The sequence below is a fragment of the Primulina eburnea genome, chromosome 16 (genome assembly GCF_022965805.1).
Source record: "Primulina eburnea isolate SZY01 chromosome 16, ASM2296580v1, whole genome shotgun sequence".
Lineage (NCBI taxonomy): Eukaryota > Viridiplantae > Streptophyta > Magnoliopsida > Lamiales > Gesneriaceae > Primulina > Primulina eburnea.
In genome coordinates this window covers 1,567,091-1,594,569 of record NC_133116.1, presented here as the reverse complement: position 1 = coordinate 1,594,569, position 27,479 = coordinate 1,567,091, and the positions used below count along the sequence as shown (strand labels likewise).

General features: G+C 33.7%; 2 protein-coding genes across 3 annotated transcripts; both read right to left on the bottom strand.

The window, feature by feature from the left end:
* Positions 1-6,376: 6,376 nt before the first annotated feature.
* LOC140817262 (uncharacterized) lies at positions 6,377-7,553 on the bottom strand. The gene is made up of 2 exons (XM_073176901.1): positions 7,205-7,553; positions 6,377-7,080 (listed from the first exon to the last, which is right to left on the bottom strand). The coding sequence occupies exons 1-2, from the start codon at positions 7,551-7,553 to the stop codon at positions 6,377-6,379; spliced, it is 1,053 nt and encodes a 350-aa protein (XP_073033002.1).
* Positions 7,554-9,123: 1,570 nt separating this feature from the next.
* LOC140817433 (metal transporter Nramp7.2-like) lies at positions 9,124-15,199 on the bottom strand. Of its 2 annotated transcripts, XM_073177104.1 has the most exons (13): positions 14,923-15,194; positions 14,529-14,607; positions 14,385-14,425; positions 14,181-14,259; positions 13,981-14,085; positions 13,400-13,509; positions 11,405-11,586; positions 11,254-11,323; positions 10,472-10,645; positions 10,288-10,392; positions 9,935-10,066; positions 9,770-9,865; positions 9,125-9,654 (listed from the first exon to the last, which is right to left on the bottom strand). In XM_073177104.1, exons 1-13 carry the CDS (start codon positions 15,067-15,069, stop codon positions 9,310-9,312), a joined length of 1,665 nt encoding a protein of 554 aa, XP_073033205.1. In that variant the 5' UTR covers positions 15,070-15,194; the 3' UTR covers positions 9,125-9,309. The 2 variants fall into 2 exon arrangements, with proteins under 2 accessions (XP_073033204.1, XP_073033205.1); XM_073177103.1 differs by having other exon boundaries at positions 9,124-9,654; positions 9,770-10,066; positions 14,923-15,199.
* Positions 15,200-27,479: the final 12,280 nt, after the last annotated feature.

The following is a 27,479-nucleotide window of genomic DNA, read 5'->3' as shown; positions in this document are numbered from 1 at the left end:
CATATTGTAGAGCTGTCCTAAATACTAGCTTTCCAAAATTAAAGCATCTTCCAGTGCCAATAGCAAATAGCACCAACGCAGACCCGGCTCTAGGGGTAGGCGCCCTAGGCAGCCGCCTAGGGCCTCTCTTTTTGTTAGGGCCTCTAATATAATTAGGGCTTTAGTTTTGGGCTTTTAATTATCAGTTTTTATGTGATATTTGTATATTTAATTTTAAAAAAAATTATATAAAACATTCACCTAAAAAAATAGCCTGGGGCCTCCAAATTTCTGAAGACGGCCCTGCACCAACGCCTGAGATCTGGTCACAGTCGTAGAATTAGTTGATGGTGTCCAAGTCCAGATTGCTGTCTTGTGCAGTATAGAGAAAAAGGAGGTGAGATTAGCAGCACTCAATTTCTTGGGATAATCAGGAAACACTTTGATCACACCTCCAGTCAGCACGGAGGTTACAGCATGGATGTCAAGATCCTCGTCAGCTTCCTCAAAATCGGGAGTGTCGTAGAATGCATTGATCACTGACGGGGAGAAGTTGTAAATATGATCACCCACAAACACTCTTCCAAACTTCACTGAATCCTCATCTCCAACACTCTTCAAGAGATTGCAATAAAATTCCAGCACCACACGGCGGCAGTAGGGCTCAGCTGTAGCGACGGTGGACAGCAACCTTCTGTTCTTGAGAAACTCAATCAGGTTGTATCTCCCATACGCATTAACATCAATATTTTTCTTTTCTATCAGCCCTCTCTGAGCAAACAGCGGCCACAACGCCAAGGCATCTTCAGAGTAAAATTTGGGGGAAAAGGACTTACTTAAGTCATAGTCTGCAGAGTCAGTGTTGTGCTCGATGTTGTCAACATCCTCCTCAACACCGGCAGCATCATCAGCAGCATCTCCAGAGGACTCACTAGCTTCAGAGCCAATGTCCTCAGATTCATCATCATCATGTTCCTCAGATTCAAAGTCAGATACAGACGAGGAAGAGAAACCATCAGAGGCTCCAGGTCGATTTTGCTCAAACTCCTTCATCATTTCTGAATCATGTTCATCCTCCTTAGACATTTGTCTCTTGGCCGCCTTTTCTTCCTTAAGGTGAGCAAGAAACTCGGCCAAGGATTGTTCATCTTCTTCAGGTTCATCAGGAGCTCTTTCTTCTGCAACATTTTGAGAATCTGTGATGGGGTTTGGCCTTTGACTGCCAGAAGTAGAACCAGATTCTTTTGCAGCAACAGATGGTTTGGGGCGCGCCACCAACTCAAAATCATCATCATCAGAGTCGTCTCCAGATGAGAAATCAGGGTCCAGAAGATTTGAGGAGGCAAATGCCCGTGGTTTCTTGGTTGGTACAAAGTCAGGGTCGAACCCTGCTTGTCTCTTTCACCTTCTGCGCATGGGGGCAGGGGGAAACGCTTTATTCAAAGCTTCGAAGTCCGGAGGATTCTTAACATTGATCTCGTTCCCAGGTTCACCTGGGACGATAATCTCCAGTGGCATTGGTTCGTCTGGTGCAGGCACAATTTCCTTCCCCTCGACATTTGCTTCGGCGGAGGGTGTTGTGACTGGTGATTCAACACCCATACTCGCAGCCATTTCACTCCTTATGTCTTGAGGATCGAAGCCAGCCATCTGCAAAATCAAGAAGCAAAGAGGCAGAAAACAATTCGAAGAGCACAAGAACTTGCGAAGAGCACAGATAATTTGCACGAAATCTGAACAGTAAGGGTAGACAATAATTTTAGAATGTGAGGGAAAGAGTAAACAGTAAAGCTATTCTGGATTCCCCCGTAAGTATTTAAGCACTACTCTCCAACGGTAATATTTTGTTAAGCCGCGACTACAGTACCTTTCCGAATCAGTTTTTCCTCTCACCCAACGGTAACTTTTCTGAACCAGTGTAATTATTATCTCAAGTAACCAGTCAAAAATACGTCGAATTAACCCCACAAACAATTAGCAATCAAAATATTTCAAAATTAAGTTGGTTTGGGTGTTTTTCGAATGTCATGAATAAAAAAAAACTGGTAGCCCACTGGACATGATGAATTCACAAAACAGCAGTATGAGTGACTTAAGTTTATGCCTAAAATATGATCAAAAATGAAATACACACACATGTGATTAAACTGTGATAAGTCTGTACTTAGGTGTTGGCAACACCTCTTGGCAACACTCATAGGTTGGACTCAAACTTTCTTGAACATGTTTAGTTCAGACATGGTAGCTCCCACTCTAGAAGAACGGTCTTCATAGGACTCCTCTAGGTAGCTTTTTCCATCTGTATTTTGACTTAGAAGTGGTAGCTCCCACACTAGAAGAACGGTCTTCATTGGAGAATTTTGATGGAAAGTTTGATTCACAACTGAGAGCCCGCCATTCAGTATCCTACACTTGTACAGGCTTCACACAAAGCAGGATGTATGCAATATGTCTAGCATCCTAAAAATAAAATGCACATGCATGCTAGGTGTTGTCCGCGGGTGTTGTAACACCGAGGACAACATCCGTGAGTGATCATTGTGCACACAAGCTGAGAGACTTCCTAAGATTGGAAAATCTCTCAAAGTCCAATGGTTTTGTAAAGATATCAGCCAGTTGGTTCTCAGTTCTAATAAATTCCATTCGAATTATACCCTTTTCAACCAAATCTTGAATAAAGTGATGTCTAATGTCTATGTGTTTCGTGCGAGAGTGTTGTACTGGGTTTTTTGAAATATCAATTGCACTTGAGTTGTCACAGTATACAAATAAGGTGTCACTGTTGAATCCATAATCATTAATCATTTGATTCATCCACAAAAGTTGTGAACAGCAGCTCGCGGCTGCAACATATTCAGATCCAGCAGTGGACAAAGATACACAATTTTGCTTTCTACTATACCATGACACCAAATTGTTACCAAGATAGAAACATCCCCCAGTGGTACTTTTTCTATCATCTAAACTTCCAGCCCAGTCAGCATCGCTAAATCCCACTAAATTGGTGTTTGTTTCTTTGGTGTACCACAAGCCTAAGTCAACTGTTCCAGATATATACCTGCCAAATTCTTTTAACAGCTTTCAAATGAGTGACTTTAGGATCAGCCTGGTACCTGGCACACAAACATACACTAAACATAATGTCGGGACGACTCGCACTCAAGTAAAGGAGACTGTCTATGATGCTGCGATACTGGGTGTTGTCAACACCGGTGGCAACATCGTCTTTGGACAATTTTTCAGTCGACCCCATTGGAGTTTTCAAGTGTTTAGTGTTTTCGGCAGCAAATTTCTTTACCACATTCTTGGCATACTTAGATTGACATAGAAATATACCATCATGCATTTGTTTAATTTTTAAGCCAAGAAAGAAACTCAATTCCCCTACCATGCTCATTTCAAATGTGGTAGACATACAATTAACAAAATCAGTAACATGCTTTTGAGAAGAAGCACCAAAAATTATGTCATCCACATGAATTTGACACACAAGTATATCATGCTTTGACTTTTTAATAAAAAGGGTTTTATCAACCTCACCTCGTTTGAAGCCCAAGTCAAGCAGATATTCCGTAAGCTTACCATACCATGCCCGTGGAGCCTGTTTAAGCCCATACAGTGCCTTCTTCAACTTGTAGACATGGTTCGGGTGGTGTGGCTCTTCAAATCCTTTAGGTTGGCTTACATACGCTTCTTCTTTCAAAATGCCATTCAAAAATGCACTTTTCACATCCATTTGATATAATTTTATGTCCATGTGACAAGCAAAGCAAGTAACAGTCGGACTGATTCAATTCGAGCAACAGGGGCAATGTCTCATCAAAATCAATCCCTTCAATTTGAGTATACCCTTGAGCAACTAGCCTAGCTTTGTTTCTCACAACAATTCCAGATTCATCAGTTTTGTTTTTAAAAATCCATTTGGTTCCAATAACATTCACATTATCAGGTCTTGGAACCAAATCCCACACATCATTCCTAACAAATTGTTCAAGTTCCTCATGCATTGCATCAACCCAAAATTCATCTTTTAAGGCTTCATTTATATTTTTGGGTTCAATGAGCGAAACAAAACAAGAGTGACTTACTTGGGAGTATACAGAAGTCATGCATACTAGTCTCATCATTTTCCGATAGTCTACCTTCTCCTTTCTTCTAGTTTGCATACCTCCAAAAGTTTCACCAATGATCTGAGATGATGGATGATTTTTCTGAATCTTACTGGGAACATCAATCTCTTCATTGGTTACATCGTCATCATCCTCAGTATACTTTCCTAGTTCATCATTTGATTCTGCCAGTGCGGGTGTTGTCTCCGGTGTTACAACACCGGGCGCAACATCTGTGTTAGGCAGTGTCTCACTTTCGTTCAGCAGCCCATCAATATCATCCTCGATTGTTTTTCCCAGTTAGATCTGGAAGATCATCAAAAACAACATTAATAGACTCCATAGTCGTTCTTGTTCTTAGATTATACACGCGATATGCACGACTATTAGATGAATAACCAATGAATAAACATTTGTCACTTTTAGAGTCAAACTTCGCAAGATGGTCTCGGTCATTCAACACATAACATACACAGCCAAAAACATGAAAATACTTAAGATTCGGCCTCTTTCCCATGATGATTTCATAGGATGTCATAGTAGAACCACTCCTTAAGTACACACGATTTGAAATATGACATGCTGTGTTTAAGGCCTCGGCCCAAAATCTTTTTGAAATATTCTTTGAACGTAGCATGACCCTAGCCATTTCTTGCAGTGTACTATTCTTCCTTTCGGCTATTCCATTTTGTGGAGGAGTCTTAGGGGCCGAAAATTCATGAGTTATCCCTCTCTTTTCACAGAATGATATAAAGTGTGAGTTTTCAAATTCTTTACCATGATCGGTCCTTATCTTACCAACCCTCAGATTATGTAGATTAGTAATCTTAGCATGTAATTTCTTAAAAAACATCAAATGTATCGGATTTTTCTCTAAGAAATCTTACCCTATGTAAAGCGAGAGAAATCATCCACACAAACACATGAATACTTCTTACCTCCAAGGCTTTCCACTTCCATTGGACCCATAAGATCCATGTGCAAGAGTTCAAGACACCGTGTTGTCCCAAAGTGTTGCAACACTTGATGGGGAACACGTGTTTGCTTACTTTTTGACATGCACCACAAAAATACGGAATTCCAGAGGATAAATTAGGCATACCTCTCACAGCATCGTACTTACCAAGATTCTTTAATGTCTTGAAGTTTGCATGTCCCAATTTTTGATGCCACAAGTTTAATTCGCTCACCTTTGAATGATTGCATACTAAGTCTTCTCCAAGTTGATAACAATTATCAGCAGACCTTGTACCTGTCAAAATACGAGTATTAGCATTATCAAACACTTCACAATTGTCTTTATCAAACTTAACATGCAAACCGTCATCACAAAGTTGGCTTATGCTTATTAAGTTTGAGTTAAGCCCTTCGACATAAAGCATATTGTGTAGATTAGGCAGTCCATCAACATTCAAGGTTCATTTGCCATCAATTCTTCCTTTAGCACCACCACCATACGTCACATGACCACTCCTCAGTTCAACATAGTCAATCAAATGGTTTTTAGAACCTGTCATGTGGCGTGAACAGCCACTGTCAAAGTACCATATTCCTGCAATGTTAGTCTTTAATGAAGTATAAATAACGGAACATTGAATCTTAGCCTTTGGTACCCAAACCCTTTTTACCGTCGGTTTTCTGTTGGCAGTGTTGCGCCGGGTGTTATGCAACACCGGTGGCAACACCTGTTCTGATTCTCATCTCTTGTAATCATCTCTCAGTTTGAAGCTGTAGGGTTTGATATGACCAGGTCTAAAACAATAGTGGCAGATAAAGTGACGTTTTCGGGATTTGGACTTCTTGGTAGATATTTGCCTTTTATATGGAGTACCTTTTTCAGTTTGTGTAGCATTCGAGGTTTCAACACTTCCTTTGACAAAAACAGTTGGTTTTCTCTCAGTATTGGAAGATTCTCCAATTTCGAACAGACTGTTCGGATAACTACGCCCAGCTTTGTCATTCTGTCCAGTCATCAAAAGTGAGTCAAGTTTGGATGAACTTGAATTCATCTTGGCAAGAATCTGAGTTGCTTCTCCAAGTTCCTCTTTGACTTTGCATAATTCCAAATCTTTCTTGCTTAAGATTACTTCAAGTGGTGAAATTTGTGACTTTAGCTCAGCATTCTCTTTGGAGATAATTGCATTTCCTTTAGTTCTTTTGATCCAGTCTTCATATAATTCTTCGTACATCGTCTGCACACTTTCTAGAGTGACTTCATCATCATCTACCTCTTGAGTTTCAGACTGAATTGCCTCCGCAAGGGTTGTAGATTTAAGACATACTGAATTCTAAGAGGTGTTGCGGCCAGGTATTGCAACACCGGTGGCAACACCCAAAGGATTGATTTGCATTGAGCGTTTTTCTTTGATCACAGAAGATAACAATGTGTGATTTTCAGATTCACTTGATCCTTGATCATCATCAGACTCTTCATCACTCAGGGTGACAGTCATGCCTTTGTTTTTCCTAAGTCGATTGGCACACTCATTGGCATAGTGTCCATATCCCGAACACTCTCTACATTGTACAGAGTCCAGGTTTCTGACATTAGATTGGATTTGCACTTCGGTCTTTAGTCGAAACTGTCCTTTCATAGGAGTAAACTTTTGAGCTTTTGCAAAAGTGGAGTTATTGGGCAGCTCAGATTTTTGTCCAATTTTCTTCTTTTCTCTCATAGTCTTCAAATAATCACCAAATTTCTTAGTAAAAAGAGAGATCGATTCTTCACCTAAATAAGACTTATCCACCTCTTTAGATATTTGAAGGATTTCATCATAAGATTTGGTTGAGGCTTCAAAGGCTATTATCTTCCCTTTATCCTTCCTTTGTAGATCAAGATTCATCTCAAAAGTTCTGAGAGATCTCATTAGTTCATCCAAGTTGATCGTTGAAGTGTCTTTAGATTCTTCAATAGCGCAGACTTTGACATTGAATCTCTCAGGAAGAGATCTTAGAACCTTGTTCACCAATCTTTCATTTGGTATGGGATCTCCTAGGCCATGTGATTCATTTGAGAGTTGTCTCAACCGGCAGTCATACTCAAGAATACTCCTTGTCCTCCATTCTCAAACTTTCGAACTTTGATGTCACCATCCTTAGCCTAGTTTTACGCACACTTGCGGATCCTTCACAGTGCTTCTGGAGTATCTCCCAAGCATCTTTGGCGCATACACAAGTGGTGATTAAATTAAACATCCTTGTGTCAACAGATGAAAATATAGCATTGAGAGCCTTGAAATTAAAGTTTGAAGTTTGCACTTCATCGACAGTCCATGTACTTTCAGGTTTGAGCCATGTGTCTCCATCAGCATCATCGAGTTTTGGTGGACTCCAACCATCAAGTACACGTTGCCAAGCTCTTTCATCAATGGATTTAATAAAAACCCTCATCTTTACTTTCCACAATGCATAGTTTGATCCATCCAACACGGGAGGCCTAAAAACAGTATTTGTTGATCCTTCCATAATTCTTTTTCACTCTGAAAACAAAACAAAACAGGATCTCACTTAGTAGCGTCAAGTGGAGGCTCTGATACCAATTGAAAGTTCTGTTTCCACAGTGTATGTGTGAGTTGAGGGTGATTGTTGTGTGTTACAGAATATAGGTGTTGTGCGTAGGTGTTGCAACACTCACGACAACATGCAGCGGAAGTTTTAGTTTCAGAAATTAACACACAACTTGAATTATAATAAAAATAAGAGAGACGAGATATGAATTATGCACAATTATAAAATACTTGTGCGGTGCCTCAGGGCAAAATAATTCACTATAAAACTTGTAAGTTTACAAAAACCAATACTAGTGAAAGAATAAAACAACTCCCTTATTAAGACGAGTAACAAATTGCATCCTAAACCTCTAACAAACCGTATAACCAATATACAAGGTATGCATCAACCGAGAAGTAAAAAGTCTTCAAAAATTCAACACACTAATCAACACAATGATTAGGTGTTGTCGTCATCGGATGTAAGCACTTCTCAGCAACACTTAAACAATAGTACGAGATAGCTTCGATCTCCAAACTCCTCGAACTCCTTCGTCTCTCTACTCGTCGTCGCCTCCTTTTTTCTTCTTGTAGTCCTATTTAACCTAGACAAAAACGCAATTTCATTAGGAAACAAACTCTTTAAACATAAGGATAATATCTTAAAGATATTGTGATATCATATCATAAAAATATTATAATATCATATCAAATATTCAATATTATTCACATGTCTAGAAAGGCAAAATATTAAAGATAAACATGGAAAGTATATCAAGGAATAAAATTCCTTTCAGAAGCGAAAGAGACCACATGAATTTCCACCAAAATATTCGGACTTTGGGTGGGAGCGAAAGAGACCACATGAATTTCCACCAAGATTCAATGCAACTTCAGATTGAGTCATCTCTGCTGATTGTGATATTGAAGGACTATAAGTGGAGATTTAATGCCTTGTATAAGTCCCCTATACTGAAACGTGGATAGCATCTCTGACAGGCCATGCACACAAAAGAACAAACAAAAATGGAAAGAGGTTCACCTTGGTGAATGCTCCGTTGCGTGTATGTCTGAAGTAAATTGTATGATAAACGAGCTAGAAGCTCTATCTTGTCAAACATGATAAACGAACTAGAATAAAGCTCAATTGTATGTTTTAAAAGCTCGAAAATGAGCCGAGCTCAAGTCAGACTTGTCAAACATAATAAACGAGCTATTAATGAATCACGCTCGAGCTCGGCTTGATTAACATGAGAAACGAGCTTTTAAATAGCCGAGCTCGAGCTTTTTGCGAATTTAGTAATTTCAAGATAATTCTTGCTCGAGCCTGATGATAAAAGCTCGAATCGAGCTCAAAGATCTACGAACCAATCTCAAACAAGATATTGTTTAGCTTAGTTTGGATTGTGTATACGTACATCCCTAATAATACATAATACATTTGAGTTTGTAAACTTTATTTGTTGATATCGTATATAATATTTTATTTCACAAATAAATTTAATTTACAACTAAACATTACCTTATGTGAAACAGAATGAAATTAATTCACACGTGACATTTTAATTTAAAACTTAGTTTTATTTTATCGAAAGTAAAGGCACAACCTACAAAAGGAGTTAATATCGCTATGTCCCAATATACTACATCATGGTCCATTGGGCTGCTACAACTTTAAATTCTTACGAAAACAAGAACAGACTTTCTTGTAAATTTACTTGGGAAAAATATTTTCATCGGGGTAATGGGATATCCGCAAGGTCATCCCTAAATGGAACTTGTTGCATCTCAACTCTTCCACTTGCGCTCAAGTGTCCCCCGTCCACTTGCATTTGGGTTTGGGTTACAGGGTCAAACTTAGACGGCTCGACGAACGTCAAGACCTTGTCTTTTCGGAACATTAGATAGATCACCGATATTATATAGATCGCCATGAGCGGAAATACTACGATTCCGATCAACACATTCACTACTTTGGGCAAACCATTGTGGATGATCCAACCCACAAATGCTGTGCTTAGATAGTAGATGTTGATGCCTATGATTCCGAGCCCCAGTATCCATGATATAACGATAATCTGTCATTAATTTTTATATGTGATTCAGTCGATTAAAATAAAATCTTAGGAAAATGAATATCGCAAAAATTTAGAACACACATGCATGTTATTTATAGTACTATGATAAACTTACATAAATCGAATTCTTGTGAGGTCCCATCTTGGTGGATGTGCTACTAAATTTAAGAAGCGGGATGAGAGCGAACGGAAGTTCAAAAGATAGTATCATCTGCAATTGAAAATTATTTGAATTAGAAAGATTACATAATTTGTTAAATAAATTTGGGTACAAACAAACCGATGCGATGATGATTAATCGGCCAGCTGCTTGAGATCCTCCAACAATTGAAACAATTAGACTGGGTGTTATAGCAATGCACCTCGTCACCAAATTTCTAAGCCATTTTCTCATCTTGAGATCCAAGAAACCCTAATGGAATATAATTCAAAGTGAAAAATAAAGTACCTTTAATTCTTTCAATATAATATTCGTATGTATACGCTCTGCTAGCCAATCAACAAATTTCTCGCAGTGGGTATTGATGGGGAGACATATACGAGACTAATTTAATAGAATATTATTTATTTTCGTAAAAAAATTATAGTAGTATTCTTTCTTGTGATGCAATCTTAAATTTTGTACGGACGTACCTGCATGATGAATTGTCCCGCATAAGTGCCTGTGATGGTAGAACTTTGACCGGATGCAAGCAATGCCATTGCATACACTGTTGAACTTGATTTGCCCAAAACATTCTGTTATAACAAAAAAAAACAGTCATATTATTTGTTTCCATTTAGTTAAAAATCTTGAATGGAATAAAATAGATCGGACCTTCAGCAAGAATGAAGCAGAATTGAGAGTTAAATCCTGGCAAATATCTGTATTATCCTGAGAGAGGTCATCGGCTGAGCAAACCGTGCCAGATACAGAAATGATTGCGACGTTGATCAGAAAGGCTATAAAGAGTGCAAATCCACTCTCCATCAAAAAGTATCGACATGCATCCTGACATTAATGGACAATTGTCAAATCCACCGTCTGCTCATATCATTGCCAAATTTTGACTTTTGACAATTTTGTTACAATTAATATTGAACGAGGGAATTGTCATAATTATCTTGAGAAGTCAACAACGATAAGAAAGTTATTCACATAATATTTTTATTGATCGTCGGTAAAAAAAAAAAAAAAAGAATGGTTAGATTTAATTTCATTACATCATATCAAGTTGATCAAGAAATTATTTAATTCAAAAAAAAAATGTGTTTTTCTTTTCTTTTCTTTGTTTATTTTTTTTGGGAGAAGGATTTCCAAGGTCTCCCGTTATTCACCTACCATTATCTCTAAGAACATAGGTTAGGTTCGTAATTACTTATAAATGAAATAACAATGGAGTTTCAGATTCTGATTATGAAAAATTAACTACGCGAACTATAAAACAAAAATTTATACCTTTGTCGAATATGTTAATGTAGTGTTTAGATTAAAAATTTGTGGGAGTGAAATTGAAATTGAACAAAAAAGTTATATTTCAACGATACGAGTGCATGATTTCAAATACTCCTCATTGATCAAACTATTATCTAGAGAATAATTTATAAATTTTGACTTACATTGATGCCTCGGACTGAGTTGGGTTTCTCTCTTGAGAGAACAAGTGCAGAATGAAGGAAAAGATTATGCCTGCGTACAAAATTGATTAAATAAATCAATATAAAAGTAACTAAAGAACAGAAGGAATTTAGTAAAGAAACTTCATCGTACGGCATGATCAGAGCCCCAAGCAGCGCAATAGCATCGCCAGTAGCACCTTGGCCTTTAAGCTTAGGTACAAGCATTCCTTTCATCACATCATCTGCGGGAGGCTTTACATAACTCAATTCCCCGAAAAAACAAGCAGCCATCACGAATACTAACGTTGCTATTAAAAGTTCCAGTTTTCTCACCTGTTTCAAATTTTCAAATCGATTTTAGGCGATAAGATTTGAATTTGACTAAATCATTCGATACCCGGTGGATTTGAAATTTGTTTTAAGGGGCGACCAGAAAAAAATATTAATAACTTAAGTTCTAAAGATTTTGTTTTCTATTTGTTTCCTCCTCGTTGCTCATATTTTTTTTCCCATTAACTTTTCAATTTATTCTTTTCATCCATTAAGTTTTCAAAGTTAAATTTAGATACACTGACTTTTAATCTTCTTATTTTGGTCAAATTATTGATATGACATTTGACAAATCAGTAATTTGACCAAAATAATTAAAAAATTAAAAGTTAATGTATCTAAATCAAACTTTGAAAACCATGGAAAAAAACTATTTTCCACATGAAGTGTACCACATTTTGTATGACCTAGTACCACAATTTTGTAGGTAAGGACTGAACCCAAAGAAATGTTTTGATTGAAGATTTTTCACCAACTTCCCTAATTCTTTTATATATTTTTTTAATTCATATATATAAATTAGAGCTGTCAAATTAGATCAATCGCGCGAGACAACCCACAACCTATCAAAACCCGCCAATTGATGTGACTGCCCGCCATTTGAGTTGATTGGGAAATGGCCAACCCAACTTGCCTATTGGTGGAGAGAGTTAGACCACAACCAACCACTTGGCGGAACAGGTCGGAGAAGGTTGACTCGTCATTTTGGTTGGTTAAAAAATTGTAGAATCAATCTACTTATTTTTCGCGGTCGAGTTGGTCCGATCCACTTTGAGAGCTCTTATTGTTTGGGCTAAAAATAATTTAATTACAAGCCCAAGTTAATTCTGAAGCCCAATTAAATAAGCCCATAAAAGAATAATTCTTAATCGATTCAAAAATGAGCACTGAGCGCGGAAGAGAAAAAGAACGTGGGAGGATAGTTAGAAATCGTGGCATTAGGAGAGCAGATAGTGGAGATCATGGGAGAGTGGAGAAAAAGGACGCAGCGGCCAGGAAGAAAAAGGAATCGGCTAACACACAACTGAAGGACACAGACAAAATCTGCAAATACTCTCTGCAAAATTCAATCTTTCATTGCACTAGTTTTCAAGTATTTCCAGTACATTTCTAGCGTCTTCTAGTTCTAGATTTCAGCAATTATTTGTGTTATATTTCCATATTTTGTAAATTCCTACTGTTTGTTGAAAATATAAATGATGTCAGGAGTTTATTCCCCAAATTCCAGTAGTTTTCTTTATTTTGGCGTCGTAGTCATTTTAGGAGATTAGAACCGACGGTCGAATTTAGTATCCATAATCGTCAAGTTTTTAGAAGTTAGATTTTCGTTGTTTTTACGCAAATTGGTGCACTTCGTACCTGGCACACTCGCAACACCAAATATTGTGCAAACATATTTTTGGCATGCCCGGTGGGACCAAATATTGTGCAAACACTTATATATAGACACACATGTTATATTTGGTATATTTTTGGAGGAGGTTGGAGGGGGGTGTACTGTGTACTTGATATAGGTAGGCAGAAAAATTCAATATTGAACTCTTTGGCATGGCGATTGAGGACGAGTCCGTGATGCTTCGATATTTAACGCGCTTATCTTATCAAAATTTTAGATCTGAAAAATAATAAATTAAGCATATATATATATATATATATATATATATATATATATATATATATATATATATATATATATATATATATATATATATATAGCTCAGTGAAATTTAATTTTTTAAAAAATAATGTATACATAAGTTCTCATTTATAAATATAAAATTTTCACTTTGTCCAAAATTTTAAATCCTTCACTTACCCCATATCTTTGGAGTCCGATCAAGAGCAGCGTGCTGCAGCCGGTGCACAGCACCCCAACCGAAAGTGGGATGTGGAACAATATGTTCAGAGCAAATGCCGTTCCAATCACTGTCAAAATTAATAAATTATCACATGGATTCATTCATTAATAGTATTTATCATTTTGCGAAGATTCATGCATCTTTTCTGTAAAAGTTGCTTGTTACCAAAAAAAATATATTTAATTTATTTTCATGTCACGACTTAAAACAGCGAAAAGGCCTAAAATCTTGCACAATATATATAGTGAGTATGAGCTGTATATACACTCTACATATATATTTTTCATATATCCCAAATATATAATCTAGTATCTATATTTAGTAGCATGTTTTCTAATTTTTTATTATTAAGATAATCTTATTAACCAATTCTTGAAAAACATACACTCATTTTATGACTGAATCAAATCGAGATAAAATAAGAAGTTTGTTTGAAAAAAAAAATTCATTTATTTTTTAATATGTACGAAAGAAAACAAACCTATGATATATTTGAGACGGATGGAGTGATTAATTTACAACTTATCTACGCAAGTACCTTCGGGAATGTCTGCAGCTATGACGGCAACCTCAGCCAAGAGCCATAAACAATATCTCACTAGTGTCGGGTACTCCACTCTGCATAACTCAGACAAATGTTTGCCTGCACATCGATGAACATAAAATCAAACCCAGAAAGCATGCAGCATGTATATTTTGTATGAAATTAAATATCAAGTCGTAATCCTTAAATTTGACCCGTGGTAACTCCAAGATTTGCAGCAAGAGATTGAATTATAAGAGCGAAAATCAATCCGATAAGGACCACCCATAGTAACTGGAAATCCATTAAAAAAGATACAAACAAATAAGATATGTCATATATATACATCATTTATAATTAATTTAGAATGTGTGTGTATTTATTTCAATATATATGTGAGTACAGAGTTGAGTAATTACTTCATATCCATGGTTTGCTCCTGCTTGTAAATCAGTTTCCACTGTTACAATTAAATCATTCCATGCAGTATTATGAATTATTGTAGTTAGCAAGTAGTACTAAATAATTAATTAAGAGAGCACTGAATTGCTGGTGAGACTTACAGTTTCCGGGATCGAGGTAAGCTAGAGAAACCAAGAAACCTGGGCCAACATATGACAAGAAGTTTCTCCATCCTGGTTTCTGCATCGTAGTTTCCGAAACATAAATCAATATTCATTTTCAACATAACATATGTAAAATTAAATAATAAAATAAATTTTTTTTGTTATTTCCACAAACCATCGCTTAATTGTTTATCCAGATTTCTCCTCAAGAATCAAGATTTCCTTTAAATTTTGGATTCGGTCTCCACGTGATTAATTAGTTATTCTTGGCATAAGTAAAGTTGTCATTGCACTAAAATTATTCTGGGAATTTCTTTGACGAAATCACCAAAGCAAAAATAGAAAATTAAGGCAAAAAATATTATAAAATGTTGAGAAATAAGAAAGGCACCCGTTCCACATGGTATTCTTCTTCCACATCAAAATGTTTTCTGCCGGAGCTCACGCCACCTGCGGGCTGTGTCTCCACCACCGAGACCCCAAGGCCGTGGCTGTTCCTCCCACCACTTTGCAGCTCTTCTTTTTGCAAGTTTCCCATGCTCCTCTCCCTAATATCACAATTTTAAAATACTTTTTTTCCTAATTATATTAATTGATTGATTTCTTTTGAACCTGTTTGATTTGTTTCACTGGCATGCCCTTTATTTATAGTTCATGGAATTACAATACCGCCTGTTCAAAAACTTACTCTCCATCCCTTTTGTTTTCATTTATTTGTTTACTCATTTTGGAATCAGATTTTTAATTTTTTAAAGCTTAATTGTCGGGATTTTTGGAGATATTATACCATACGAATTACGCTTCAGAACTTTAATTAAAAAAAGGCAAAAACTTGTGTGAGACGGTCTCACAGGTCATACTTGTGAGACGGATCTCTTATTTGGGTCATCCATGAAAAAGTATTACTTTTTATGCTAAAGTATTATTTTTTATTGTGAATATGGGTAGATTTGACCCGTCTCACAGATTAAGATTCGTGAGACGGTCTCACATGAGACCTACTCTTAAAAAAATATGGTAAAAGATAGCGGTACTTTTCCTAGGTAATTAAGAAAGTTTACTTTCTTGACCAAGACCACCTTATTGATGAAAACCAAGGATAATTAATAAGACGATGTCAATTTTTTCAAGTGATACAATCGTACGCATTTTTATTCTGCTAAATATACATTTAAATAATTTACTTTAATAAAACTGTTAAAATAATTATTTTATTAATATCTATAAAATATTTAATTACTTATATTATAATCAAAATTGTTAAAACATTAACAGTTTTAAGATAATTAATTTATTCCTCATTATTAACCAGTATTTGTTATATATATGCATACCTACTCATTAAGATAGTTAGTTTTATTTCCTCGGTGTGGTTCTTCTACTGTATGAAATTCAATATTATTAACGATATTAATATTTTCTTTCTGAGATAATAATTCTCTTATTGTAATTATGGAATTTTTAACAATTTTTTTATATTTAGTATATCTTCCCTTAAGTTGGAAGTAAGAACCTCAGAGAGAAGAGAGTACGTACGTAATATTTTTAATTTAAAAATATAATCCGAGGCCCCACTGTGATAATTACTATTGATTATATGCTAAAAAAAAGATGCCATATCTTTTCCGCTTTACTCTTCCACTAGAGAGATATTTCGTTCATATACCTGGATTGAGAAAATTATACTTTGAAATTATGACTATTTAAACAACGTTTTCGCGAATACAGACTAAATGAGTACAATGTTGGAAAAAGAACAAGAAGAAGCACGCTTTCAGGAAAAGTTGTAGTTTTATTTTGTTTACAGTAATTCATGATAATAATAATTTAAGATACGTTTCCAATTGATTGGATTTGTGTTTTGTTTTTTTAGTCAAATAAATCAAATCAATTTTGTTCGGTATTAATGGTGGATCGATGTTTGGCTGGTTAATTTCCTTCTAGCTAAATATATGGAAGGAAAATGTAAATTGTCGCTCAATAGATGTAGAATAAGTAAACGCTTGACCAATGATTATGCGTTCGATACTCTATCTATATCTTATAGGAGGATCATGTCGTACATGACTTACCCAGTATCACTTATCTGGTTAACGTGATTCGTTGGCTATTATGTTAACTCGGGATTTATCCAATGAACAATGGTAACGGTGACTTATTTCTACTTGATATAAAGTGGATGGAGTACTAAATTAATATGTTCAAATTATTACCACAATGGATAGCTATCACGTAATACTTTTTTTATTTTTTATTTTATTATTACAATCTAGTAGTTGAATTTATTATGTTATATTAATTACAATTAATGAACTTAACTATGACTACATAGGGAAAATGACTTTTAAATTTAAACGATTATGTAGTCTACTATAAGAAATATTTAAATGCCATTAATCTTTATTCATATTTTAAAAAATACAGTATTTAAATAATAGTGATGTTAATTAGAAAATGGCAAATTCAAAAGAAACAACATAACACGAGTTCCAATTGAAATCACTCCGGCCGATCGAAAAACAAATTTGATCAATCATTAAATTGTAATCCAAAATATGAGTTAATGTTTTTAAATAATATTGATTAATATTGAAAATTTATTTTTATTACATATTTTAGAAAGCAATAAATTAAACAAGTGACAATTATTTTTCATATTATGACAAATATGTAAACTAAAAAAATGAAGAGGAGTTTTGACAAATATATTTTGAAACACATACATAAATATTTATATATTTGTTGAGTTTTGAGATAAGTTTATTACAATAGAGTTTCGAACTCAGATAACGTTCTCGACCTAAGACATTGTTGTGATCAGATAAGTTATAAACAATAAAAAAAATATAAACTAAATATTTTGAAGAAGGCATAAATGGGGGCATTCACCTCTAATATTTATTTAGCAAAAGGGTTAATGAGATCCTACCCATGTGGGCATTGCCCCCATGAGAGGATGGATGGCCAAGATCTTGCCAAACATACAATTTCAAAAAAAAATTGTGGGTCTTACATATGCATGGACAAATCTTGACCATCCATCCTATCATGGGGGCAATGCCCACATAGGTAGGATGAAATAAACCCAAAAGAGCTCTAACCATTAGTTAGGCCAAAGTTTAGGTGGCCAATCAATGGTCAAGAACGCGTTAGCAAACCAAATTTAGACCAATGCTCCCGCTTTTTTTAGAACAGTACTTACTCAAATGGGATGTTTGGCGGGCCTTCATCATTTTGTGGTAAGAAATTCTCCCCCTTTGCACAAAATTATATATCTCTTTCGAATCTATTATGCTTATCGAGTGGTGGTAAAAAAAATTAGAAGGTTTTAGAAATGATTCTCGGTATCCTAATTGTGCGCCATCTTGATCACTAGCTAGAGCCTGCTTTCTACTGAAAATAGTATTGCTAAAAGCGACAGCGAATCTATTGGGTTGGGTGCAAACCGGAATTGATTATTTTATATCTTAATTAAAATTTAAGTTTGATCTCATGTAAATATTTAATTAAATTGTCAAATTCCTTTTGTATGTTTCCGACCGAAAGCTATGGAAAAGAGTTGATGTTTTTCTATCTATGCATGGGGATGCAGATTCTTACCATTAGAGCTTTTAGGTCGCGTATGATAGATGAATGATTTTCTTGGATGTTCCGAGACCTTTTTGGAATGTGTTAGGTTTGGACACCAGAATTAATGTACTCCCTCCCGTACGTCTAGCTATTACAAGGTAACAAGGGGATATCTCCTCCTATATTTGGTCGACTTCTTAAGCTCTGAAAATCGATCGAGATTCAAATATATACCTTTTGTCTCAGTGCTACACGAATGAATGCCGGGAACTTTGGAGCAATTGGCTGGAAAAAATTAAGGAACTAAGTTATATTTTTTTAAAAAATAAATGTAAAATCGATTCTATTCGTTAGAGATGGATGAATTTGTCACTTTTATTTGACCTGCTCCTATTTAATCCCATAAAAAAGCATAACACCTATTTGTGGTACAACTCATATCCCTTTTAATATTCTTCATCGCTCTGGACTTGCGTTTTCTCCTGTGGCTTAGTTTTTTCTTTGTTCGAATTCTTTGTGTTGGACTACATATTCTATACCAAAGCCGGTCATAAATGAATGGTTATTAGGGTTTGTATACGTGGGTAGTAGATATTATTTTTATTTCATTTTTTTCCTTTTTTTAGTACAATTTTCAACTACTTGGGGTATGTGGGATTAGAACTCACGTCTCTCCCTCGTAGTGTGAGGTTTCTGCCACACGGCCTATAACGTTTCACATTTGATGACTGTATTCATTGTACCAAGACGAATCTTTTCATGGCATGCTTATGTCCTCACTTATATGCAATCTAAGAAACTTGTTAGAAGGTTACTCATCTCAAAATTGTCACAAATCAAGCACGATCAACTTTGGAGTTCTTATGTGATGAACTCTAAAAAAGAAGCACGTTCTAGATTTTTTAAATACTTCTCAATTGTACAGTCTCATGCCTGAACAGTTTTGGAATCTTTCTCATTCCGAGTCAGAACGGTTCATTCATGTTCCCTTCGCCTAAGAATCTGACAAGAACCGCTCATCATCCGTGCAACCTAATGACACCAACTATCACCCCCTCCTCTTCAACCCAGAGCGTCACACCACCTAAGAGGTGGTTGGCCATTTCTGCCTTTCTTGTGATAAAACTTGTTGGTTTGAATATATATACATAATGATTTTCAGTATTTCTGAACTTTCGTTGAAATTTCACAAACGGTTGAACAAAATGTTGGAATAATTTCTTCAAACAAGTGTCCGACTCAAATTCACTTCGAATTTGTCAGCGTCAAATATATATGGCTCTAAAAACTAAGGATAACCTAAATATATCATAAAATTTTATGTGATATAAATTTATTGATATGAAAATTAATGGATGAAAATAAACAACACATCTACCACACTACGTACGTCAATAATAATATATAATACTTAAACCTGATATGTCAATGTTTAAGTAAAAAAAATTAAGAACTCTACAACGTGTTGTTAGTAAAATCTCACTCAATATATGCAATAGGCATGAAATTCATTGTCCATCTTATTTCAATCAATTGCATTTTCATGTATTCATATGCTGATTATCGAATGAAGGATCTGAGATATATTTATTTGTGGGGAAGGATGTGAACTTTGGGCAAGGGATTCGAAAGGTTGGGTTTTATCTTAAAACTGGATTGGGCTATTTTTTTTTTGAACTCGTCAAAATAAAAATGCAGGGTGGCCTTCATTAAGATTGAGCTACTTTGTTATATTACTTAAAAAAAAAAGCAAGATTGGGCTTCGATTGGGCCTTGGCCCTAGTATACTATTACAGGACACAAATCCGTTTATGAATAATTAAAAAATAATAATATCATACTACTAGTAGCATGGTACTCAAACTCGATTTGGCTCGTTTTCTGTTTTAGTCACACTATTGGATGTGTTAGTTTTTTGAATATACAAAACAATTAGGAGTAAATCTCTTGTAAGATAGTCTTATGAATATTTATTTTGTGAGATGAGTTAAATCTACCGGTATTCACAGTAAAAATTAGTACTTTTAGGATAAAAAATAATATTTTTTTATGGATGATTTAAATAAGAGACTTATCTCATAAAATACGATCCGCGAGACCGTCTCACATAAGTTTTTGCCAACAATTAGTCATACGTTTGATAATTAAAATGGTAAAATTATCTCAATAAACACTGAACTATCTATGAAACTGAACCATACTCGTAAATGGTAAATTTTTTTCAAAGATAAAACAAATATATTTTTTGCTCCTAGATTTTAATTTAATTAATTTTTTTTTGGGGATTTTGGTGAAATCAAAACATTTATTTGGGTTAACTCCCTAACCACAAAATTGTAGTACTATGTCATACAAAATGTGGTACACTTCATGTGGAAATGTTGTACACTTCATATGGAAATGTAGACTGGACACAAAAAAAAATCGACAACGAGGAACTGAAGGACAATTTCCCCTTTTTTTAAACGGCCAGCGTGACTCATGAGAACGAACCGATGGGACCAGTCGATGCGGCAGCGCAACACATGGTCGCCGCGTTCCAACCACCCACCCAGTCTCCGCCACACGTGATACCAAATACGCAACAAGTCAATTTTCAAACGACTCAAATATTCTCCGTGCAAATCACCGAGCACCATCTCAGCTTACATCTAAATTAATTCTTTTTTCACACTCACTTATATCTCTCTTATTTATTTATTTATTTATTTATTTATTTATTTATATATGGTTAATTTTAATCAGAACTTCAACAATAATTCAATTGTTAAATTAAATATAACAAAAATAGTTTATTCATTTTAAATTTTACAACACAACCAGATACATAATATTTTTAAAAACTGAATGAGTTACGGAGTATATAAGTATTCAGTCAATAATTATGATTTTGTTTCCTCTTATCAACATTTTCTCAAACAAATCTGACGTACATGACTTGTTTAATGTTATTTACCCGACTACTGTGGTTTACAGATTATTAAGTTAGCTAAGTAGTTTCACACTCACACATACATGTATGTATATATGTATAAACCAAACCAATATATTGTTGCATGATATGGTAGTGAAAATACATCACATTTAAATAATGTAGTAAATTTGTTGAGCACATGATTAGAAATTGTGTTGAAAATCTTGTTGCTTTCCGTTTTTCCCGGGCGGCAACTTGCAATTGTTTCGTATTTTCAGAGACCGCCAGAGTTGACCGGCGTAGTGGATTAATGGTCTCTTCTGGACCCCGCCATTCTCATGGTTGACCTCTTCCTTACCATTCAATATGGACGGGCTAATGGGACAAATCCGAGGAATATTTCACCTTATTTTGTGGAACATTGTCCTCATGAGAAGATCAAAAGATCTTATTTTAACCACACATATGCAGGGTCCACCAATTCGTATGTCGGGTCCATCAATTTCTTTAAAATCAACGACTCAGATCCTGTGAGAGTATTGCCCTACAGGTAGCATCGACACTACCCATATTCGGTTCAACGTTATATTGAAAAAGTTGATAAAAATGATCCTAACAATTTAATTCGATTGATTTGATTTAATTTCAACGTATTAGGTACAATATTGTTTAATTATTAGTTCAATTAATTACGGTACTGTCGTATTGGTTAAAGTCAATTCGGGTTTATTTCATCCTATCTATGCGGGTATTGCCCCCATGATAGGATGGATGGTCAAGATTTGTCCATGCATATGTAGGACCCACTTTTTTTTTTTTGAAATTGTATGTTTGGCAAGATCTTGACCATCCATCCTCTCATGGAAGCAATGCTCACATGGGTAGGATCTCATTAACCGTCAATTCGTATGTCAAAATCAACAGATTTCAATGCCACATAATAAATATACGTTCTCTAGCCATAATTACAAATTAGACATAACTGTTTTTAATTCTTTAAAAATAAAAATAATAATTAATCTGCGCTAGTATGAATTTTTATGTTTGACCAATTAACTTTATTTTTTTAAAAACTTACAACAAAAAACAAGTGTTCATTAAAATTCTAGTTTGGGTTATTGATTAGAAATCATAACATTTAAGTGTATTTTTTTATTTCATAATTATATCTTCTTTCTGAATTCAAATTCCTTGAAATAAATACATCTTCTTTCTGAATTCAAATTCCTTAACTAACATCTGTATCTAATTTCAATGGATTTCTCGGATTCATCTACCTTTAGAAAAATCATTTGATAGCCAAATTAATCCGACGAACTGAAGATAAACTAATCTTATGTCAGACTTTTTGAATTTATTATTCCCTATAAATATATTTAAATCTAAAATTAAAAAAAAATGATTTAATAATTCGCTAACTTTATCATATCAACGATTTAAATTTTTATCACCAATAAAATTTTCGGTGGTATTGTATTTTGTATACTCATACATAATTGATCACAGTGGACGACTCAAAAATCAATTGAACATACTTCAACAAATTGGAGTATTCTCATAAGATTGAGTCCGTACAATCGATCATTAACAAAACATTTTTATGTAGAACTTTGATTCATTACTGTAAGACAAATTCGATAATTAATAAAATGCACACGTATTGATCACCCTAGTTTAGAAGTTATTTCACGTTGCTTCGAATTTGGAATATTAGGAAGGTTGTATTTGCATTCACATTAAAAATAAACAAAAAGAGTCAATTTCACGTAATATCACGAACAGATTTTATTCCTCGATTGATACATAGTTGTGTGGACACCAGGGCGTGGCTAAAAAGTGCATGTTAGGGAAACCCACAACTTGGTTAACGTGCCAGTTGACTAATAGAAACGGAGCCAATAATTTTTAAATTTTATTGATTAGAGGTTAAAATTAATTTTTTATAATATTTATTTTGCCTCTTGAAATTTTTAAAATTTTGTTGCCCCACAACCTCTATTTCCTGGCTCCCTTTCTAATCTGAAGGACTTGTTGCAAAACTATTTTTATCTTATTGCAATTAAGACCCCAAATACTCTCACTCGTGGAGCGAACCTACTTATATTGGTTTATGTTTATTTTAAGGTTAATTATGTCCACCTCTTTTGAGGTTTTCTTCCATTGCAAAAGATGCAATTAATTTTAATATTATGGCTATCTTCTTTCATCTATGTAGTGTTGTACAAAATATAGCAAACAAGAGAAATGTCTATTATATCCTCAAATTTTTTTACAAAAAAATGAAAATGTTTAAATTTTGGTTAGCCAGCTATTTGATATATGTAATAACAAATAGTAAAAATACTGAAAAAATATTTTAAAATTGAAAATAGTCAAGATTACAAGGGTATATTATATTTTTCTATATTTAATATTTTAATTATATATATAAAATTGTAATAATATGATCGAGATATTAACAGAGCATACCTAAATATCATCTGTGAGTATTTATATTTAGATTTTGTTTACAGTAAATATTTCGATATTAATAACTTAGTCCAACTATAATTATTTTATTGGGAGTTTGGCTACATTTTTACTCAGGTGAAAATGTACTTTGTTAATTAAAAAAGGGAAATATTTCGAAAATGGACTAAAAAATTTGATAATCGAATATATGAATTGAATTTTGTAATTTAATACTTTATTCGAGTAGGTTTGCACCGACTAGCGAAGTATACGGACAGCGAAGTAGTTAAAAAGGAGTATCGATCATATCATTATTATTTATTATAGGAAAAAAAAAAAGAGAACAACTTGAATTCATTTCATTTTTTTCTTGATTAATCTATTTTCTCTTGTTTATGAAAATAAATAATTTTTTTAAACTTTAATAGTGCATCTAGAACAAGATACAGTGAACCAAACTTTTCCCCTGAATATATATAATATAATAAAATAAGAAATCAACTTGTTCAAGATTTGTCAAAGTATATTATATAATTTTATATTTAAATGAATTTAAAACATCATATCATAGTTAAATCACTAAAGTTTTCAAGCTTATGTTTTTCAAATTCAGCGTCTATTCGCGACTTCTCGTGGAATCAAAAGAAGAAACATTAGCTAAAAAATTCAAGCATGGGTGAAGAAAAAGTTGATAAATATTTTATTCGGATAATTTTTTCCGTTCGCGGTAGGTATATTAACTGTGACGAGTAGAAAAAGAGGAGAGAGCCTGCCCACTGGCTTAATTTTTACGAATTAATAAAAAAAATATTATTATACTAATCTAAGTTTAGTTTATTTGTTTCTTGAATTGCGGGCACACGTGGAGAAATTAAAACAAGTGTTTATAAGATAAATTTAATTATTTTATTGGCTATTTTTTTGATATTTATCAGTATTTAGGGTCGAAATAGTCTTCGTGGATTCGAACATATTAGGGATAATTACTTGAGATTTTATACGAGTATTTAATAATATATATTTAACAAACGGTATAATAAAGATAAAAAAAAAAAAACAAGCGGTATAATATAATATAACAAGTAGCCTATGAATGCTTATCGTGAGAACGTAAAAGAAATAGATTATGAAAAAGCACAAGATTCTAATATATCTTAAGTACGTAATACTCCTTGAAAAGAAAATTTGGAGTCAACTATTTCAGCCTGCCTGTAAATCTCCATCACTTTTTCGACGAATGTATCATTAATCGTATCTTATAAAACAGTCACGAATTTCACTTGTCCTATCGATATTCACAATAAAAATTATTACTCTTAGCATAAAAAGTAATATTTTTTCATGGATGACTCAAATAAGATATCTGTATCACAAAATACGACCCGTAAGATCGTTTCAGACAAGTTTTTGCCTAATGAGTTATGCGGGGTCATACATATATCCATCTATTTTGAAATTTATAAATAATTTAGATGGAATTGAATATAATTAAAATAAATTAAATCAGGTAACCATTATTACTGATCTATAACATTATCGAATTAATATGGCTGTACCAGTCGTATTTGGTGAAAAAATTAACGTTTCGGTGGAATCATATCTCTCCACATAAAATATTTTTTAAATTAAATAAGTGAATAAATTAATTAATTTATACATAAATTGCAGTAAGTTAATCAAAAATCTTGTCTATATCTAGTGGACCAAAAAAATAAACTGATTATTATATTATTAAATTTACAAGTAGAATTAAATAAATTTCTCTATATTAGCACATGTTAATTGAAATAAATCATTCATGGAAGATATGGATATGACCCAAACTAGATTTATTTCACATCCATATAATGCTACATATTTTTCAGTTTCTTTCGAATTAACCTTTTACTAGTGCCACTGATTAAGGTAATTTCTTTTGTAGTGTAACACGTTTTTTTAAGGTTTAATTTCTTAATTAACGCAGACTATGATTCTTTTTAACTGTTTTTATTATTATTATTATATAATTATTAATGTATAAGGATTATGTTGCCACTTGCTTGCTTGCGAAAAATATTATTAATTTATAGTAGTGCATGCGACATATAAGTTACAAGGCAAAAACTTGTGAGTCGGTTTCACGGATCGTATTTTGTTAGACGGATCTTTTATTTGAGTCATTTATGAAAAATTATTACTTTTTATGCTAAGAGTATTCTTTTTATTATGAATATCGGTAGGATTGATCTATCTCACAGATAAATATTCGTGAGACCGTCTCACAAAAGACCTACTCAAATTATAAATACCGACAGTATACAATTTGGAAATATTATTATTTAGGGATGAATAATTAATAACGATGAAGATCCATATTCCGTTTGAGAGGATGGCGGAGAAGCCGTAACATGTAATTTGTCTTGATTCAAAGGTTATAGGACAGATTACAATATAATTTTAGTTACTTTAATTTATAATTATAATATGCTTATAAATTATCCAAACTGATGCACACGTATATCATAAAATATATTTATTTAACTACCCACTCAAAACATATAGTAGAGAAAGACATTGAAGATTTTCTCCCGAATACATACTTTCATTCATCACTGTTAATATATTTGTTTTATTTGATCGGTATCACATATCAGTTTTGTGACACGAATATCTAATCCAACTCAGTTTATCAAAAATATTACTTTTTATGATAAAAATATTATTTTTCTTTGTAAATATAAATCGAATCAATCCACATCACGAATTTAGATCCTCAGTGAAAGTTACTCATATATATGTCTAGTAATAATCAACTTGATAGTTTTGGATCAAAACATATGTTATTTATGATGAGATTGTGTAATGGCTTGTAAAAGTGAATCTCATTATTTTCTGATTTGTCACTTTTTAGTCGAATGATAAGTCGCACTCGCAAATGAAAATTAGCCTCAACAAAACAATCTCAAAATCCCATTTCACCCTTTCACTTTGTTTCTTCTATAAGAATATGATTTACTACAAAAATACATGGATCTCTTACACTTTAATTATGAGTATATTCCTCAGCATGAGGAGAAAGAGTTACTCTCCATAATCTGACCTTACTAATATTAATGGCACTGATATTTATTGAATATGACACGATATGTATTACTATATAGATATCTATATAGATATATAGATAGATAGATAGGATAGGGTAGAGGGGGTGGGTTGATTGAAGGAAGGTGGTAACTTTGAATTTAATCAGGAGTCTTAAATTTTTAAAAGTTTATTCCAGAAAAATCTAAAATTTAGAAACAAAATTAAACTGCATAAAAGGTAAGAATGGATCTCATGTGAGACCGTCTCACGGATTTTAATATGTGAGACGGGTCAACCATACGATATTCACAATAAAAAGTAATACTCTTAGCATAAAAAAGCAATATTTTTTCATAGATGACCCAAATAAAAGACCCGTCTCACAAAAACAACCCGTGAGACCGTCTCACACAAGTTTTTGCCAAAAAGTAAAGAGAAAATTGCTTTTTGGATCATCGTTCTCGATGTTATTTTAGTCTTTTATGTAGTCAAATTTTAGTTTTAGTTCGTTGTTTTGTTTTTGTGTGATAATTTTTGTCATTTTTTCAGTTTGACACGTGATAGTCACCAATAAGAATGCTAATATGACATAGAAGTAGGTCTCTTATCAACAATATCGATGAAAAATGATTACAAATTACCAAAAATCGTAAAATACAATACTAAAATTGAAATTTTATAACATATGGTACTAGAATCGTAAAGAAACATACTAAACCAATTTTTTTTTTTTCCAAAACTTAAAAATTTGATCAGGAGAGACTGAATATTAGGAACCCTTTGTGAATCAAATAATTACAATATTTATATAATCCATTTTCCAAGCTCAAATTTAGTGGGGCAGTCTACTCGTTGACAACACGGGTTTCTTTTGTCCAAGTGTAAATGTGATTATAATTTCACCTGGCTTCAGCCAACTTCTTCTTTCTTCTCTTATATATACCGCCCAC